The sequence below is a fragment of the Hemitrygon akajei genome, chromosome 13, assembly GCF_048418815.1.
Source record: "Hemitrygon akajei chromosome 13, sHemAka1.3, whole genome shotgun sequence".
In the NCBI taxonomy this organism is placed as follows: Eukaryota; Metazoa; Chordata; class Chondrichthyes; order Myliobatiformes; family Dasyatidae; genus Hemitrygon; species Hemitrygon akajei.
Genome location: NC_133136.1, coordinates 64,927,559 through 64,946,199, shown reverse-complemented (window position 1 = coordinate 64,946,199; position 18,641 = coordinate 64,927,559). Strand labels below are relative to the sequence as shown.

The window sequence follows — 18,641 nt, the reverse complement described above, 5'->3', positions numbered from 1 at the left end:
AAAATTCATGACTAGAAAATGACGAGGCATGCTGACCTCCAATCTGAATTCCTGTCAAACCATGCTGCTAGCAACTTCTTGTAAAAATAGCCTTGTAATATGAAAGTGAAATTATTGCTCCATATCCCTGACTTCCTTTAATTCTAATGGATGAAAGTTTAAAGGCTAATTTCCAGTCTTAGGCAATTTGAGTGCGAAAATAGTTTTGCAGCCTATCAGTAACAATATGGCCCAGGAGTCATAAATTCACTTGAGTTTGGTCAAGTAAGTCAGCTGACCACATAAGTAACCTAGATAATTAGGAAATATTTACAAGAAAATAAAAAAAGGGCAGGAAAGTGCACTATATGGATAGCTATTTTGGAGAACTAACACAAGTTAAATAACCTAATTTGGCACTTGATTCTGTGATTCTATAATAACAAGTTGAATTCTCATTTGACTTGTGCAAGTTATAGAATGCTACAAAAAAAGTAGCACTCTACACAGTAACAGTAACTGGGAGAGAAAACACCGGCTTTCCCATGTTATGTATCTCACTATGATTTACCATACTGTGGAGGAAAACAAAGGTGTTTCATTTTAGTGTAAGTATTCAAGTATAATCATTGCATTTCAAAATTAATTTTATGTACATTTTAGCTAAAGCTTCTTACTTACTGACATTGGAGAAGGTTCAGAGAAGATTCACAAGAATGATTCCAGGAATTGTATGAGGAACATCTAGCAGCTGTTCAGCTGTATTCTCTGGAGTTCAGGAGAATGAGGGGAGATCTCATAGAAACATTCCAAATGTTAAGAGGCCTGAACAGATTAGATATGGCAAAGTTATTTCCCATGGTAGGGGAGTCTAGGACAAGAGGGCACGACTTGAGGATTGAAGGACATCCTTTTAGATTCAGATTCAGTTTATTGTCATTTATAACCACAAATACAATGCAGTTAAAAATGAGACAACATTCTCCGGAATGATATCACAAAAAAGCACAAGACAGACCACACAAGAAAAACCACGTTATGTTTGGTAATCCCCAATCCAGAGTCTGGAGAGGCTGCTGCTTATCGATATCGTGCTACCATCTTAGCACGTTCCCCAGAAAGGAACTACAAACCCATCAGACAAACCTAAAGCTACAAGACATACACAAAACCACATAGTTACATATAGTTATAGTTAACATACAGTTTCAACAGTGCAGACAATACCATAATTGATAAAGACTAACTGACAAAAACCACATAATTATAACACATAGTTTCAACAGTGCAAAGCAATACCATAATCTGATAAAGAGCAGTCCATGGCACGGTTTAAAAGAGAGTCTCAAAGTCCTGACAGCCCATCATCTCACACAGCCGGTAGAAAGAAGAAAAACTCTTCCTGCCGTGAACCTCCAGCGCTACAGCTTGCCGATGCAGCACTTTGGGAGTCCCGATGACAGCCAACTCCGAGTCCGTCCGAAAACTTCCAGCCTCCAACCAGCCCTCCAGCACCGAGCACCATCTCTGCCGAGCGCTTCGACCCCGGCACCGGCCGCCAAGCAACAGGCAAAACCGAGGATTCGGGGCCTTCCTCCCAGAGATTTTTCCGATTGCACAGTAGCAGCAACAGCGAAACAGGAATTTAAAAAGTTTCACCAGATGTTCCTCCGTGCTTCACACGTCCGTCTCCATCAAATCAGGATTGTACACGCCTCCCTACTTGACAGATTACAGATATTCATTCCAAAGTGGCCGCTGCGCACTGCGTCGCGCCGCCATCTTGAAGAGCTACCTGTTTAGAACAGAAATTAGGAGAAATTACTTTAGTCAGAGGATGGTAAATCTGTGGAATTCGTTGCCATGAGCGTTTGTGGAGGCCAAGTCATTGGGTGTATTTCAGGCAGAGATAGATAGGTTCTTGATTAGCCAGGACATCAAAGGGTATAGGGTGAAAGCAGGGGAATGGGGATGACTGGATGAAGTGGATCACCCCATGATTGAATGGCAGAGCAGACTTTATGGGCCGAATGGCCTGCTTCTGCTCCTAAGTCTTATGGCCTTATTTAGAACTCCAACTTGTGTATGTGGTAATTAAATTATGAGTCAACTGTCGTGTGTCAAATCAGAATTCCTGATGTGTACATTAAGCTGAGGTCAGTTTATACAGTAGCTGGCCTGTTCTATCTCCAGTCTGCCCATGGACTCATCATACACGAAGGTGAAATTTACAAGTTACATGTAAAAAACAGATCTTCCATTTGTATAATTTATTTTGTAACAATAGTTATTTCCTTACAGTGTTTCCACACTGGCACAATTCTCTTTTTTTTTTAAACTGAAAAGCGTATTTGCTCTACATTTAACAATGCAAGTATACTCCACTTGAAAACAAGGCACCCAGCTGAAAAATATTCTTGGTGCACTGCTGCAAAGCTACTAAACAGAAACAGCATTATTTTGCTGAAATTCAGTGATGAGTGGCACCTTAACCAATATTTTCCTGCCAAGGAGGATTGGAGTCATGAAGATATCTTTGACTATTGTTAGTATTTGGGTATTTTAATTTGAGAACAATCACTGAGTTGTTTTATTTTGTTAGTCTTCCCTCTTCGTCCCTTGTTAGTGAGAGAGGGCGAGCCTGTGGCATATTGAGTCGTCGGCTGAACAATGAGTTTTTGTTGGACTGCTGATCCTGATCTCTCATTGGGGGCTTTGCTGGGTGGTGGGTGCTGATGCTTCCCACTGAAATAAGTAGGGGGGGGGTTAATGTTTTGCTGCTACCTGTGCATGGGAGGGGGAGGGGGGCTTTGGGGTTCTGACGTTTTACTGTCATTCATTCTTTGGGGTTCTTTTTTCGTGGTTGAATGCGAAGAGCAAGAATTTCAGGTTGTAAACTGTATACGTTCTCTGATATTAAATGGAACCATTGAATCTGGCATATTAATAACCCTTGCGATGCTGGAAGGAAAGTATTTGTTTCTGTATCTTGAAGAGAAGGCTCATCTATAGCAACAAAATAAATTCAAATCACTTATCTAATATAGAAAAATTCTGTTTTCTCGCAAGTGCTATTAAATTTCATTGTAGAGTTCTTCTGTTCTCTAGGTTTACAAGCTTGAGTGGAGACTGAAAGGTCCATATTTTCCCAATGTCCGTGCTAATTAACTGCATTTCAAAGCAATTCATTTTGAGTTGCTGAAATCTTGGCCAATTTTAACACATTGTTTGGCTGGAAGAGATGGGAAGGGATCGTTCATGTAATTGTCAAAGCTGGAGCTGAAATATTTTAATATTTCATGATATGTCTAATATCATGCTCTGACAAGATAAATGGATTTTTACTTTGTAGTTCACATTTGTGGACTTCATCTGAATATAGTCTGTGAACGTGAAAAAGCCACTGAGCTGCTCCAAATATTTAGAACTAATAAGCTTATGTTTGCTTGCAGATACGATCCAAAAACTGATACTTGGACAGCAGTGGCTCCAATGAGCATTAGCAGAGATGCAGTTGGTGTGTGTTTACTTGGTGATAGGCTCTATGCAGTTGGGGGATATGATGGGCAGTCATATCTAAACACTGTGGAAGCCTATGATCCTCAAACTAATGAGTGGATGCAGGTAAGGGCAATTATGAGTCAACTATACTGATTTTTAATTAGCAACTGAGTTATCCTAGTAAAAGATCAGTCACTATGACCTGTATTAGGCTCATGTGTTCTTTTATTTATTTAGCTATGCCATTTTTCAAAATAAGAGTTTGCTTTTAGGATGATGTACAAAATTAATAATATCTAGCTATCATCAGAACACAAAGGAAGCACACACTGTGTTGACAGCAGCAGCCAGGGACAAATGAAAGGTCACATCAAAAGATTGTTCTGTGGAGGTTGACAGACAGCCCAGGAGAAACAAGCCTGGGCTTGTAAATGTATCAAAAAGAGAAGGGTGAAGAGAATATTCGTCAAGGACAACAGATGAATCTTTAAGCTTTTCTTGGATTTACTAACTGGTCTATATCTAAGAGTTAATAAGAACAAAGTTAAAGAAAATTTATTATCAAAGTACATATATGTCACCCTGAGATTCATTTTCTTGCAAACATTCACAGTAGAAAAAAGAAATATAATAGAATCAATGAAAAACTGCACGCAAAGGCTTGACAAACAACCAAAGAAGACAAACTGTGCAAATACACAGAACAAATAATTAATAAATACCTACATAAATATATACATACATACTGAGAGCATGAGCTATACAGTCCCTGAAAGTGAGTCCGTAAGCTATGGAATTAGTTCAGTGGTCATAAGAAATAGGGCCCACCGACCACGATTGTGATTCATCACAATCAAGGCAGTTCTTCTATCTTGATGTCATTTCCTAGCACTGTTGCTCTAACCTGTGAATACTGTCAAAGTGGTTTGCTAAACTGTGACATTATATTAGCACTATATTAGCATCCTCCCATCACCCTTCATACTGAATGAACGAACAACCTATTATTTGACAATTTACAAAGTTAGACTATATGTGTGAATTAATTCTTTATTATAATTAGTAGTACTTAAGCACAGAGTGTAAAAATTAATAGGATTAATTGATGAAATAACTAATAGGAGAATGAAAAGTGAATTATAGATATTTATAAAATAATGCAGGACACAGATAAAGTGGATGGTAACAGTCTCTTCACCAGGGTAGCAGAGTCCTAAACCATGGAGTGTAGACTTAGCATGAGAGGGGAAAGATTTATAAGGGACTTGAGACTTGAGTTTGATGAGTATATGAGATGTGTTGCAAGAGGAAGTAGATGAGGCAGTTTCAATAGTATTATTTAAACAACACTTGTTTAAGCAACACTGGGGCAAGGCTTAGAGGGATATGGGCCTAATATAGGAAAATATGACTGGACGTGTCGGCACCATAATCAGCATGGACTCGTTGGGCCAAATAGCCTGTGAGGCTCAATAATTCTATGAGATTATAATGTATTGTCACAGAAATTCAGTTTGATAACAGAACATAAACAGTACAGCACAGTAATAGGCCCTTTGGCCCGCAGTGTTGTGCCAACCCCTCATATTTGGTTTAGTCTTGGGTATAAGTGGGTAGTAAGCCAGCCAGTGGTGTAGTGACAGCAGCACCAGTCTTCGAGGCAAATGGTACCAAGTCAGAATCTGGCCAGCTCCTTGCACACTTTCCACCCGTGCTGGGTTGAGCGTTGAGCTAGCCTCGTAATAAATAAATAAATTTTAAAAACAATCAAATGCTATGGAAATGGCAAAAATGCTGGCTGATGCACCACAAAGCGCAAAAAGGAACAACAGCAGTAAGTGGGCAGTGACTCGGTATTAGCAAGATTTGCCTCTTTCAGTTGATAGCCGTCACTGAGTTTGATATAAATTGAAGAGATTAATTTTCAACTTAATTCTTTTGATTAATGAGAATTAACAATATTAGGTTTTAAGTCTTTAGATTTATAACTAATAATCTTTTCTAAATGTGTTTTACTTCATACTTGGTACAAGGACCACTGCAATAACTAGAACTAAACAAAAAAAAATGAGAACTGAGAGACTTAATATTAACAATTTAATCCATTTACTTTTATTATCCCCAAATAGAAAAGTTAACTCTTTCACTGTCAGTCACAAAATTTATGCTTGATCAGAGAAATATAAATTAGTGGCTAGTTTCAGTATCTAGAGATGCCAGATTATTTTTATGGACCCTAGTGTCCATAGTTTCTGCTAACAAGGGATCACATTGCCCCACGCCACCCCCTCTTTGATTTGTCAGTACTTTAACCTATAAGCATGTTTAGTTGTTTTTATCCCTATTAAGTAAAGTTTTGTTTGCATAAGTTTTCATAGTTTCAGTGCAGCAATTATACTATTTTAGCTGTCAGTCTGGCTGCTGTCCTCATGTAAGGCGACTTTGGAACATTTCTCCTATAATGTTTACTTTTGCATTATGCCTCAATGTTTGTGAAGCCATTTTTATTGCATAACATACTCAAAGCAAACTACTCTACAATTTGTAGAGGTTTTATTCTATTTATACAAGAATAATGCTGATATAAAATATTCAAATCAAATCGGCAATTTTAAAAGTATTGACACAAAGATTACACAAAGTTGCCAAAATTATAGACTTTTTTTGTTTGAAGTAGATGTGTGACTATTGTCAGCAAGTTAAAGATCTTTGGTTTGTGTTTTAAACAGGTTGCACCATTGTGCCTTGGAAGAGCTGGAGCATGCGTGGTCACTGTTAAACTCTGATTTCCTTTGAAATATAAACCATTCAATAAATCCATTAAAAATCAAAATTATGTGACATCTCTTGAACATGACTTCAAAATGAAAGAAAGCTGAAAGATCCCACAAATTCCTAATTGTACTTCCCCACCCAAAAATGAGTGTCCAGAGAAAACCATACCTTGTGTAGGAAATAACAGGTTTCAATTGATGTGCATTTAAAGAACACCCAACTGATGATCACATCAACAATAATAGAGGCTCAAACTTTATGTTGAAATGCTCCAAGTCTTTTTTTAGGATTTATTCTGATTTTTTTTTACTCTTCTTGATTCACTGCTAAAAGAATTTGATTAAGCAAAAATCAATTAGTAGAGAAGAAATGTACCTGTTTAAGAGATCAACGTCTATTGTAATTCTGTAATAGTTATGTTGTAGCTTTTGTTCTCCTTTCATCATTCCCCAAAATACTCAGATACTGTCTGTACTTGAAATTCCTATTCTCCAATCAGTTTCTGATGGTGCACTGTACAAATATTGTAATTGTTAATTTATTTTCTTTAAGTAGTGGAGATTTTACTTCCATCAGATGGAAAAGGCCATGTGGTGTAACCATGAAGAAAATATTAAAACTATAAACTGAATACAAATTCACTGAGTGCACACTGTAAAGCTAATTTTCCCCTTTTGCAAGCAGTGCACATCAGACACTAAAATTACAACAGTGATATAAGATGTTGCATCTGGCCTGCCTCATTTTTCATCCATTAATTTTACTGGACCAAAGATGAGGTAGTGGCACCAGATAGCCTAATGAACATTACAGCACAGTTATCGATCATTAATGCAAAACTGGAAAATTATCCTTCTTTATTATGCTTAGTTGCCCTTTATCTTAATAAAAACCAGTGGTTAATTTTTATATATTTCAAAATGACCGTATTCTATTATTTTCATTTTAAGCCAAACTGCCTTTATTAAAAATGAAGTAGAAGCACATACATATTTAATATGCAATATATCGAAACCATTGTAAAAGTCTTTTTTGTTGGTACAAGTGATCATTGTGTAATTGCCCCTTAAGTCATTAACAGACCAAATACGTGTTTTGTCCTTGTATGTTATGATTTACCTACCAAAAATATCTACCGTAGTCAGAAACTGTCTTTTGCATCAGCCGTGAGACATAACCCATCCTTTACTTACTTCAGTCTACAATTCTATTTTATCTCATGGCTAGAATTTTTGATTTTGGTGGCAAAAAAATTATCTATATCCTGGGACCTATTAGCACCAGTTGTACATACATAGGTGATGCAGAAAGGGAACTTAACCAGAGGTTGGTGACACTCCTGATCACTCCCGAATAAAATAACATCCAGGAGAAAATTGCTGTAAATGATTCCACATACAATTCACCTCAATAATGTGACTTTTCCTGATGTCATTCATGCATCTAATGACATTATTGTTTTCTGGCATAAATAGGAGCTTTGGCTATGACCTATGACTTCTGTGAATTCTGAATGCAGCTAGGGTTCCCTTGCGTTACTTAATTGAATTTGTGCCTATTAAAAGGGACACTCTGCTGACTGAGCAGCTTCAGAACTCAACATAGGCTATACTGAGCCTTCCAAAGGTCTGATTGTGCTTGTACTGATAGGAAGTAGTTTCTCCAGCTTTTACCTGTTGAGATATTCATTCCTTGAGTGCCTTAGCACCGCTGACTGCATGCAATCATAACCTTTCCAGCTGAGGGCCGTACAGTGTGTAGAAGTTGCACTAGTCCCTTACCACAGCAAAGCTGTTTGTCGTAAATGAGGAATGTGGCAACATTACTAATGTGTTCAGAATCACTCAAATAAAAATAAAATAAAACAAGCATCAGAAATCACATTTTTCAGTAAAATTACACACCCTAGTGGCTGTCCTGTTTCATCTGTGGATTTCAAAGTTCCTGTGCTATGTAGTGATCTTTCCAGTGAACCTGCAATCTGGCTAAGTGAAGACTGCCCTTTTTCAATTGAATATACACAGATATCTATGTTGATTGATGAAAAGCCATTGCTTTAGATTAGTTGTCTTCAGTTGGGCTAATTGAGAGAGAAGCCATCTTGGGGCACGGGTGAGTGAGCTGTCTGAGAGTCCATGGTGGTCGATGGCGTGTGGGAGTTCATCAGTTCACAGAATCTGCACATCACGTGGCCTCTCGAGGGACCAAGTGCATAATATTTGAATTGTATTGTATTAACTTATTTATAGTGTAATATTTTGGTTTATGTGCTGTGTGTGATACATCATGGTCTGGAGGAACATTGTTTCGTTTGGTTGTATATATGTACAGTCAGATGACAATAAACTTGAACTCAAACCCGATAATGGTCAAACAATCTCCAACGTCTACTCAGTTTTTTTTCAGCCTCCACCACAAATCACAGCTGTCTGGTTCCTTTACCAGAGTCGGTTCTGTGGGCATGCATCTCTGCTCTTTCAGAGAAGAGGCAATTTCTGCATGCCTACAAGATAGTGACCTGACATGCTTGTCATTTCTATGCTTGTGCAGGCCAGCATTCTAACTTATTGCTTATACTGAAGAACAATGAGCCAGCCATGTACAGCACCCTTTTCCTCTGAAAGGGCGACCCACTCATAAGTAGCAACCCTTTGGCCACTGAGAGCAGCAGTCTGCTCAGTGGTATCACCTCTCTGCTTACTGAATACATGGTAGCAGATCATGTTCTGAAGGAGCTTCAAGCTGCTTCTGTGTAGCCAAGTTAAACTTTTAAGCTTGGGAAGGGTTGTATGGAAGCAGAAAGACATGTGGCCTCTATTACAGCTATCACTTCCACTAGGAACTGCTATATGAGAGGTTTGCCACCAACACCCAGCGTCTAAAATGAGCTTCACACCCAGAGTGGAGGTTATAGTCTACTATCTCCACACATCCCCTGCATTCAGTGAAGCAAGTCTTGACAATGTATTAATCATCTCATTGTGCACTGTATCTACCTTGTTGTGAATACATTGCAATTGTGTCTACATTTGAGTCTTCTAATCCCTCATTGTGCCAATTTCTAAAGTGACAGACACAATGACTCAGTATGATCATCATTATGCTCTACCACCTCTTTTTTCTTCTAATGTCCTCTTCTGTTTCTCCTTCTTGTCCTACTCTCTACTGGGATGGCCTGTTCCAAAATGCTAAAGGGCAAAGCAGAAAAGAATTAATCTTGTAATCTGCAGCCAAAACACCTTTATGGTGGAGCAGCAATGAAGATGGTAATGTGAGTGTCTTTAAGTGATCAAATTAAAGGGCATGTAGTGATCACATTAGAATATTGCCAGAGTGCATATTTGACAGATGGAGCTGGTTTGAGGCTTGGTGGACTATCTGTCCATTGGGACATTGACTGACCTTTGCATATTGCTGTATTTGAAACCCAGACTTGAGGGGTAGAGAGGGTAGAATGTCAGTGGAAGGGTGAGGTTAAACAGTGGGAGATGTAGGAAGGTTGTGGTTGGAATCGTAGTTGGTACGATTAATGGGTTGTATGTGGCAGAATGAAAGTTGTTGGTCCAAAGCTCACCTCAACTTATATTATCAGGTCTTGGAATTTCTTCTTTGGGATGGGGATTCTCATTACTGTAGCTGCCACCTGCTACTGTTTTTGAACATTGCCTTGATGGCTGTCCTGTTTCCATTCCCCATCACAGGATTTCTCCCAGCCTAACATTGTGATGGGGAATGGAAACAGTCTAGCCACCAAGGCAATGCTCAAAAACAGTAGCAGGTGGTCCCAAGGAAGAAAAGTAGATTTCTCTTTCACTCTGCACAGCAGCTGTAACATGTTTTGTTACCATGTGGCTGTTAGGACGTGACTTATAGGCTGAACAGTTCTCTGTCACAGAGCAATGTATCTCCAAACGTCCTAAACTTTTTCAGGTCTTCTTTGTATCTCCACGCGTACCATTTTAGTGCACTTGGTTCTGGGTGATAAACACCACAATTCTCTTTGTAATGTATCCAATTTTGCTATTTTTTATATATATATGCAAGATCTGATTTGGTTTCAGCACTACACAAAGCAAGATTTTTTATTAGCCACCTTAAAAATACAATTTATAGTTTTGTTTTTTTGTTATGAAATAAGTCCTAAGACCATAACATACTGTATGAGAGCACCATTTGACCATTCGGCCCACCATATCTGCACCACCACTAAATCATAACTCTTTTTTTTCCTCAACCCCCATTCTCCTGCTTTCTCCCCATAACCCTTAACACCTAACCAACTAAGAACTATCAATCGCTGCCTTAAATAAACCCAAAGGCTTGGCCTCCACGGCCCTCTGTAGCAATGAATTCCATAGATTCACCAATCCTATCAGCAATGACTTGTGAAAGCTCATTCTTGTAAATTAGTCAATGAGTTTTATTGCACACTACAGAAAATACTATTGGATAGCTGATGATTCTGTCTGAGTTTGATTTGGATATCTTTTAACTAAAGATATGAAATATGTGGGGCAATGCAATTCCCCATCACTTCTCTTCAGGACACCTTTTATAATGGCTGTTCATGATTCCCAGCAAGTATATTAAAAGCAATGCCCGTAATCCTGTCAATTTTTAAACTTGCAAACTGATTTGATTTTGCAACCAGTTTGATTTCAGTGGCTTGTTTGTTTTATGCTTAGAACTCCTTCAATGTAAGTATTAAGTTGCCTGCATCAAGAAACTCCATAAAGTTTACTTGTGCATTGATCAGAATCGGTCAGCTGGTTCAAATTAATTTTCAAAAATGTTAAATTGTATTGTATGTTATTGTGTTACTAGAGCACTTACAGTCAGCACTGAATTATGAGACATCAATTTAACTGTTGAGGAAGTACCTATTAATGCATGTAATTTTGGTGAACAGTGAGATATAACTAAACAGTGGATTTATGTTCAGTTGGGCCATCAGGACCTGTACGTTTTGGCCCAATTAAGTGGATAGCCCAATTACCTGAAGTTTCATAAAAAGCTGTTTAAAAAAAGATAAACTACCATTTAAATGAGTAACATTATTTATTTAAATGAAATACAGAACAAATTAGAACACTACCAATATTACTAAAGTACTATAGAACTGTGTATTAGACCTTAATATTTTCGACAGAGGAATTCATCCAGTTACACTGCCATGTTCTTTTGATGGACTGTAAATGAACAAAATCAGTTCAGACACCTAGTACAGATAATGGACCTGCTTCATTGACTCCCTGTGTGAAGTAGTGCTGTAACCCAACAATAAATTTCTTCTCCTTGCTGATAATGGATGGTATTAGGTGGATAGCTTTTAATTTGGTCAAGTAGGGTAATTTTTTTGGGCTAGTGGCTAATCTTTCATGGCATCTTGGCAAGAGTCTGAAATTTTTTAAAGTCAAAATAAAAATACTAAATGATCAAAATACGCTGCTTTTCAAATCAGCATCTGTCAGCCCAAATGGATAACGTAACACAAGCAAGCACCTCTGACACTATTTAAAAACCTGGCTGTAAGCACACTGTAGCGTCTGACGGCCGCACAAGTGCACCGGACAAATACTAGTTAGAAACTGTTCAGCAACTGTCTCCTTTCCCAATTAAGTGGCATAGTGTCCCAAAAAAAATGAAGGGAATCTCGGCTGCTTTCTCGATTCATTTTTGTTAAGAGTTCTCCCAAATAAGTGGTTCCCAGATTAACTGGAATCCACTTATATGACAAGGATTCATGTTTTTAATTTATGACCATTTACATTAGTGAATTCAGTTTATTTAATTTCACTGAAAAGCACAGTTAAATCACAGGATGTTTTTGGAACAAACTAAATATAAAAATTGTAAACCGTTTTATCATCTCAAAAAATTTTTTTTTTACAATTAATGTATCTCCTGCAGCTTCTCAATGCTTCCTAAGTAGATACAATATATATCAGACAAGCATTAGGAGTGATGCCTTGTTCACGGAAATCCTGCATTTTGCAATCATTATAAAACCAATTGCATTAACTGTGAGTAACTCAATGGTCATTTCTGATATTTGCTTTCCAGTTATTGCTTTTACCCCAGGCTAACTTTGAAATATGGTTTGCACCATAGTTCAAAAAACATTAACCTTATTAAGAAAAAGAATCAGTAGTAGTCACAGATTTATCCAAATAATTGAATTTTAAGGAAGATAACTTGTAATTAATTATTTAGATTACTAAATAATCTATGAATACTGCTGATTTGTATAGAAAAGTGGGGGATTATAGAAAAGAAAGTTTCCACATTGTCAACAGAAATAAGATAATTTGAGAGTGGTTACTTATATGATCTGTCAAGTACTGTTTCAGAATTTGACTTATATTTGTGGCCTACATATTCATATTGGTAGCGGCCCTAAAGTTACAAGCAAATGAAGATTGAGGAAAACTGTAGTTTAAAATGTATTTATTAATCATGAAGATAAACAGGATAAAGATAAAGAAAGATCTATTCATTTTGAAGTAGAGGTACATTGAAAAGGTTTTTAAAAAGAGCTAAAAGGTAAAAATAAAGTTAGTTTCCATTTGGCATTTCTTGGAAGCATAATCTAATTTGATACTCCATCCACTGCTGTGGGTTAAGATGCTGTACTTTGGATAATATGTCAAACCAAGGTCCTGTCTGGCTGTTCTAATTCTTGAAGTGAATCCATATACCTATTCTAAGAAAAGAGAGTTGTCTCATTATCTAGATTAACAATAATCTCTCCACCAAATTGACCAAAAACAGATTAATGGATAATTTACCTCAGTGCCATTTGTTGGGCCTTGATGCAGGCAAAAGAAAGGTGTATTTGGTTACTTATCAATAGACATCACACTTCAAAGCATTTCCATATAGTGGTACAACATTCCTGATTTATAAACCACACATTGCACCGAAGTCAATGGGTTACAAATTACATTCCTTTTGTTGAATTTTTAGTGTAATGCTCATATTTACAAATCCTTTCGATGTTGACACTTAATCAGCAATGTTTTGAGTATGGCCAACCAATCTGTTTCAATGTGTAATTAAATTTATTGCAGTTTGAAATTCTACTGTGTTCATGAACTGTCATGTCAGATTATTATGTACTAAATGCATCTTAACAGTTGTTTCATAGGTACCCATTTGTAAGTCTCAGATCCCCAATAAGTTTTCTAAACATATATACTATACAGTATGTATAGTAGCATGCATTGTTGGGCAGTATTTTAATTAAAGTGTAATATATTAAACTCTGGTTGGGCCACATCTACAGCATTGCGTATAGTTCTGCTCACCCCACTATAGGAAGGATATTGGGTCTTTGGAGAGGGTACAGAAGAGGTTTACCAGGTGCTGCCTGGTTTAGAGGCCATGTGCTAGACTAAAGGGAAATCTGATAGATTATAAGAGACATAGATAGAGGACAGAGAGGATCTGTTTCCCAGGGTTCAAATGTCTAATACCAGAGGGCATACATTGAAGGTAAGGAGGTAGGTTCGAGGGTTATGTGAGGGGTAAGTTTTTTACTCAGAGACTGGTGGATGCCTGGAATGCGTTGCCTGGTATGGTGATAGAGGCAAATACAGTAGGGGCTTTTAAGAGATGTTTGAATAGGCACATGAGTGTAAGGAAGATGAGGGGATATGGACATGGTGTAGGTAGGAGGAATTAGTGTTGGGGTGTTTTTGATTTGTTTTTTAGCTGTTTCAGCACAACATTGTGGGCCGAATGGCCTGTTCCTGTGCTGTACTATTCTGTGTTCTGCACGTTAACCCAATAATATCTAATCCATTAGACTGAACTTTGTCTCCATTGTATTATCATTCATGTGCAACATTCCATGATCTGCTATATGTGCAGTTACTTTTCTAGCTTCTTTAATTGTCCACTTTATCAGTCATGCAGTTACAAAGCATTCCACATCTTCAATAGCTGAAGATGACTGTCACCTGAAAGCATGCTTTATTCCATTATTTTAAAATCCAGCTGACCTTGAAGGAATTTGGCTTTGTAGCACGCAGCCTGTGAAACGGCTCAAACTCTTGGCATGCTAGTTCACTCCTGCCTAGGTTTTAATTATCATTGAACCGTACATGAACACCCATGGATACAGCCAGATGAAACAGTGTTTCTCCAGGACCAAGGTTCAAAACACAGTACCAACAGTCAGACACAGCACAAGGCACACAGAAGACATCAGTAAAATACAATCATGCAAAACAAATAAAAATATACATTGGCAGATTAATGCAAACTTGACCACAAACTGTTCTGTGTTGGCAAGTTTCCACATTCAAATATTCATAAGTTTGAAATAAAAACTAAAAATACTAGAAATAGCCCAGCAATTAAGCAGCATCTATAGAGAGAGAAATACAATTAAGATCAGATTGTGAATAATCTATCTAATAGAGCAGCTACAGTAGAAATACTATACATTGAATGTGAAGGTTTCTACTTTCCTTTAAATCAGCCTTCATGATTTCCAGGACCTCCATGTGAGGTCACCACCAGACACAGCGTACCTTCCACTTCCTTTACACAATTCAAAAGGAACTGTTCATTCTGGACACTAGTTCATTCATACATCTCTGACAATATTCACTTCCCCTTCTTGCAACAGCTTTCGTAGAACCATAGAAAATGCAACACATGCCCTTCCACCTTCTCCCTACCCCTCCACCCCGATATAGGGCAACACTGTTTCCCAGTGAATCATTAAGGTTAGAGACTTTATTTTTTTGATTTCACATCCCCAGCATCTGCAATATTTTGCCCTCTCAATAAATTTGAGATTCTGCAAAACCTTGCCCACCTCCCAATTTGTGCAGATTCCCATTCCCCTGTCACCCTTGTTCTTATCCTAGATCTGTATGGTTCCTTGCTTGGCAGTTTTTCTTCCAATCAATATTCTGAACCTTGGGTTAAAATTTATGCACGACTTGAAACCTATTTTGCAACTTCCTTCAGCTCCATAAGCCTCTGAGATCTCTTCCAGTTCCTACCTCTATGCTCATTGATTGACCATCAGCAGGGATGCCAGCTGCTGTCAAACCACGAAGCTGAAGTTGATAACCTAAACCTCTCCTCTTCTCTCTCCTCAAGCTCACCCATAATAATCCCTTTAAAACATCCATCTAAGTTGTCAGTGCCAGTCCTAATGTATTTTATGGCATGAAGCTTGACCAGATGCAACATAGTGAGCTGGTAGAAGAACACTCTAAATTTGTATTGATTGATGCTGCTGGGTGGTCGCTACAACAAATATTTCCTCATTTAGGAGTCTCAAATTTGTTCACATTCTTTTGTCTTTCTTTGGTTTACATTGTAGATTTACTGCATGTTAATTTCAATTCATGCCACTTCCCTCATCCCACTGTGGGGCTACCGTCCAGCAGCCTGCTGCCTCCAGTTTTTTGTGTTCCTCTTCAGCAACGGGTCAGTGTTAAATCTTTCTTATCCAGTTGTTTGATATTTTCACTAACATTTCAGTCTCCCTCGTGGAAACATGAGTCCTATCAGAAGGTAACAAGAGAATAATAAAGAAAAAAAATAGTATCTGAGAGAAGTGGGAAGATTGGGAGCAATTAAGAAGTAAACTAGTGCATTTGAGAGAAAGGCAAGTGTAAAAGAAGTGGAGTAAGTGAAGGGGCATTGGAAATGGGAGATGGCGTGGAACAGTCTAGAGAAATAGAAGCTGAGAAGTACTTAAATCCTGAGTTTAGATGAGCCACTGTTACAGTGGAACATGGTGAACCCTTTCTCAGGGCTATTCGCCTGCTTTTTCATTTACTCTTGTAAGCTCATAGAAGCTGTTAGTTTCCATTTTGCAGGTTCCCAGTGGAACAGATTAGAAATATGCAGGGTGAATGTATATCTTGAACTTTTAGAGTTGTAGTGGGATGAAAAGAACTGGAATGTTGAAGAAAGATTGGGAGACTTGGAGAAAATAACCATATTAGTTAGCAATATATAGACTTAAGCAATGAAGAAGAAAATAGGCTTGCTTCTATTGGCAAACAAAATAAACTTTATATTAAGGATATGAAATAACTCTGGAGATAAATGACCACACATTTAAAAAGTTATATAATGTACTGAGTACTTTATGTACTTGTTTGCTAAGCTAAGAATATGTTTTTTTCAAACATTCCTGGTTGTCAATTGTAAATTCAAATAGTATCACTTCCATTCTTATTAAAAAGTGTGACTAATTATATTAGTAGTATGCAGCTTATAATTACTGATTGAGACAATAAAATGCCTGTGTAATGATGTGATGTTTGTGGAACATCTTGAAAAAGCAACCTTATTTAGATTTTTAAAAAATTTTCCTTTATTTATTTGAACAATGTAGGTACAGAAAACTGCAAGTTAATATTAATGATGGAAAAAAATCTCTTTATATGGTATATAGTGTATGATGTTGAATGTAATATCAGCTCTGATTTTGCAGTACCTGAAACTGCATACATATTTGTCATCCTGTGATAAACGGTTTGATTAAAATGTGTAACACAGAATAATTGTTACATTCTCTTTTATTTCAGTAGAAAAATGATGTATTAGAAATACATTCCTTTTGGAAGGTAATAGATCAGTCAACTATTTTAAAATATAGCATGCACTACATGTCACCTTTAATTAAAAGCTTTATTTTACAGAAATTGCTTCATTATTAGAAATTTATTGTGTTGTATTTCCTTTTATTGGCTACTTAAATGAAATCAACTAAAGAAGAATTTCAATCAGAATTGCAGTTATTAGCATCTAGAAAATAAGCACTGTTTTCCAATACGTTTGCACATTCTATGGAATCAGAAATAACCTTCACAAAAAGAAAAAACTCAGAGTTTATTCATTTTGTAAATTGGACTTGCCTAACATTTGACCATCATCAGGCTTTTGTTTGAACCGTTGTACCTTAATTACATTTGTAACCTTTTGGGGAGAAACTGATTGCCAAATTCAGGACAAGCATCAGACAAAAATCTCAGGAAGAGCTATATGTATACATTTTCTTGAACTAATCTGTCTGTTATGTGGAATTTGAACTTGAACATTTATGTCTAAAGGACGTGAATAAATGTGATTGTTACAAACAAATGTTTGATGTTTTATTTTTAAGTTGATAATTTTGAAGCTATCTGGGTATCTCTATATCATGATTTATTCATTGTAATAGGATCTGACAGGGAGATGTATTAATCATTTATATGAGATTGCCTTGGCTCTTGCTGCATTAATTCAGAAGTCATCCATATAATTTAGATGTTTAAATCAGTTGATAGGTTTCCAACACAAAGTTTTCCTATGTTCTTCAGGTCATCAGCATAGGGAAACACACAGATATGGGCAAAGCACAAGCAACTGGGACTAGATTAATAGACATCTTGGTCAGCGTAGATGCACTGGGCTGAAGGGCCTGTTCCTGTGCTGTATAATTCTATGGTTCTTTAGGGTGATAAGAACGAGCATTACAACAGTTAATACATATTTCATTACCTCACTCCAGGCAAATACCGGTAGTAAGAATTTTTTTATCTTTATAAAACATACTCAGGCTATGAGAACACTCTGGCTGGTATGCAGTACATTATTAAGTGTACTCAGCAGCTGGGAAGTACCTGCAGAGTGAAACAGTTAGTGTTCTGATCAATAAATATACATCAGACTATGTAATTTGTCTATTCCTACATGGTGTCTGACCTGCTAAGTATTCCCAATTTTCTACTTTTATTTCTAGTATTTCAGTATCTCGTTTTGGTTAAGCTGTTAAATACCCTGAACAATTAGTAAAATCGTTAGTAGCATAGTTTCATTGCTCAGTGTATTAAAAAACATCTTGATCAAAGCAAAATACTGAAGTGCTACAGATGAATGCCTTGCAACCAGAACAAAATGCAGTAAGTATATATTACAGCAATAGCTAATCTGAATAAGTTGAACTCTTTCTTACAGAACACACACAATGAAATGAATTCAATATTTGATTTGTTCATCAAGTTAATTACAACTTCTTTTTTTTTAACAAAGCTCCTGGAAGATGGTGAAAGAAATTAATATTTGAGTGAAAGTATCACCCTTGGTAAACCTCGTCATCCTGACCCATGTCTATTCTCTGAAAAAAAAGCCACAACATGCTTCGGGTTTATTCCCCACTGAAATGAAGAATAAAAATTAGTATCTTTGCACATGTCACCAGAACATCACCACTGTAATTTTGTTTGTCTCAGAAAACATACATTGGCTTCAGAAAAGCTGTCTTTTCAAACGAAACCAAGGTTTGTCATGTTCTATCTATGTGATGCTAAGATAAATAGGGCATTGTTAACCAGACGTCTACAATTCAGTGAAGAGAAAATTCTGCTAAG

General features: G+C 37.1%; 1 protein-coding gene across 4 annotated transcripts in view; it reads left to right on the top strand.

The window, feature by feature from the left end:
• Positions 1–17,373, top strand: part of LOC140737955 (kelch-like protein 5) — a 128,648-nt gene extending 111,275 nt beyond the window's left edge. For 3 of the 4 annotated variants that reach the window (XM_073064834.1, XM_073064833.1, XM_073064831.1), the window contains 2 exons: positions 3,432–3,603; positions 15,599–17,373. In XM_073064834.1, coding sequence (XP_072920935.1) covers positions 3,432–3,603; positions 15,599–15,739 — 313 coding nt within the window. In that variant the 3' untranslated portion in view covers positions 15,740–17,373. Of the gene's footprint in view, positions 1–3,431; positions 3,604–6,209; positions 8,634–15,598 lie in introns of those variants that run through there. The other variant, XM_073064832.1, reaches the window with a different exon arrangement.
• The last annotated feature ends 1,268 nt before the right edge of the window (positions 17,374–18,641 follow it).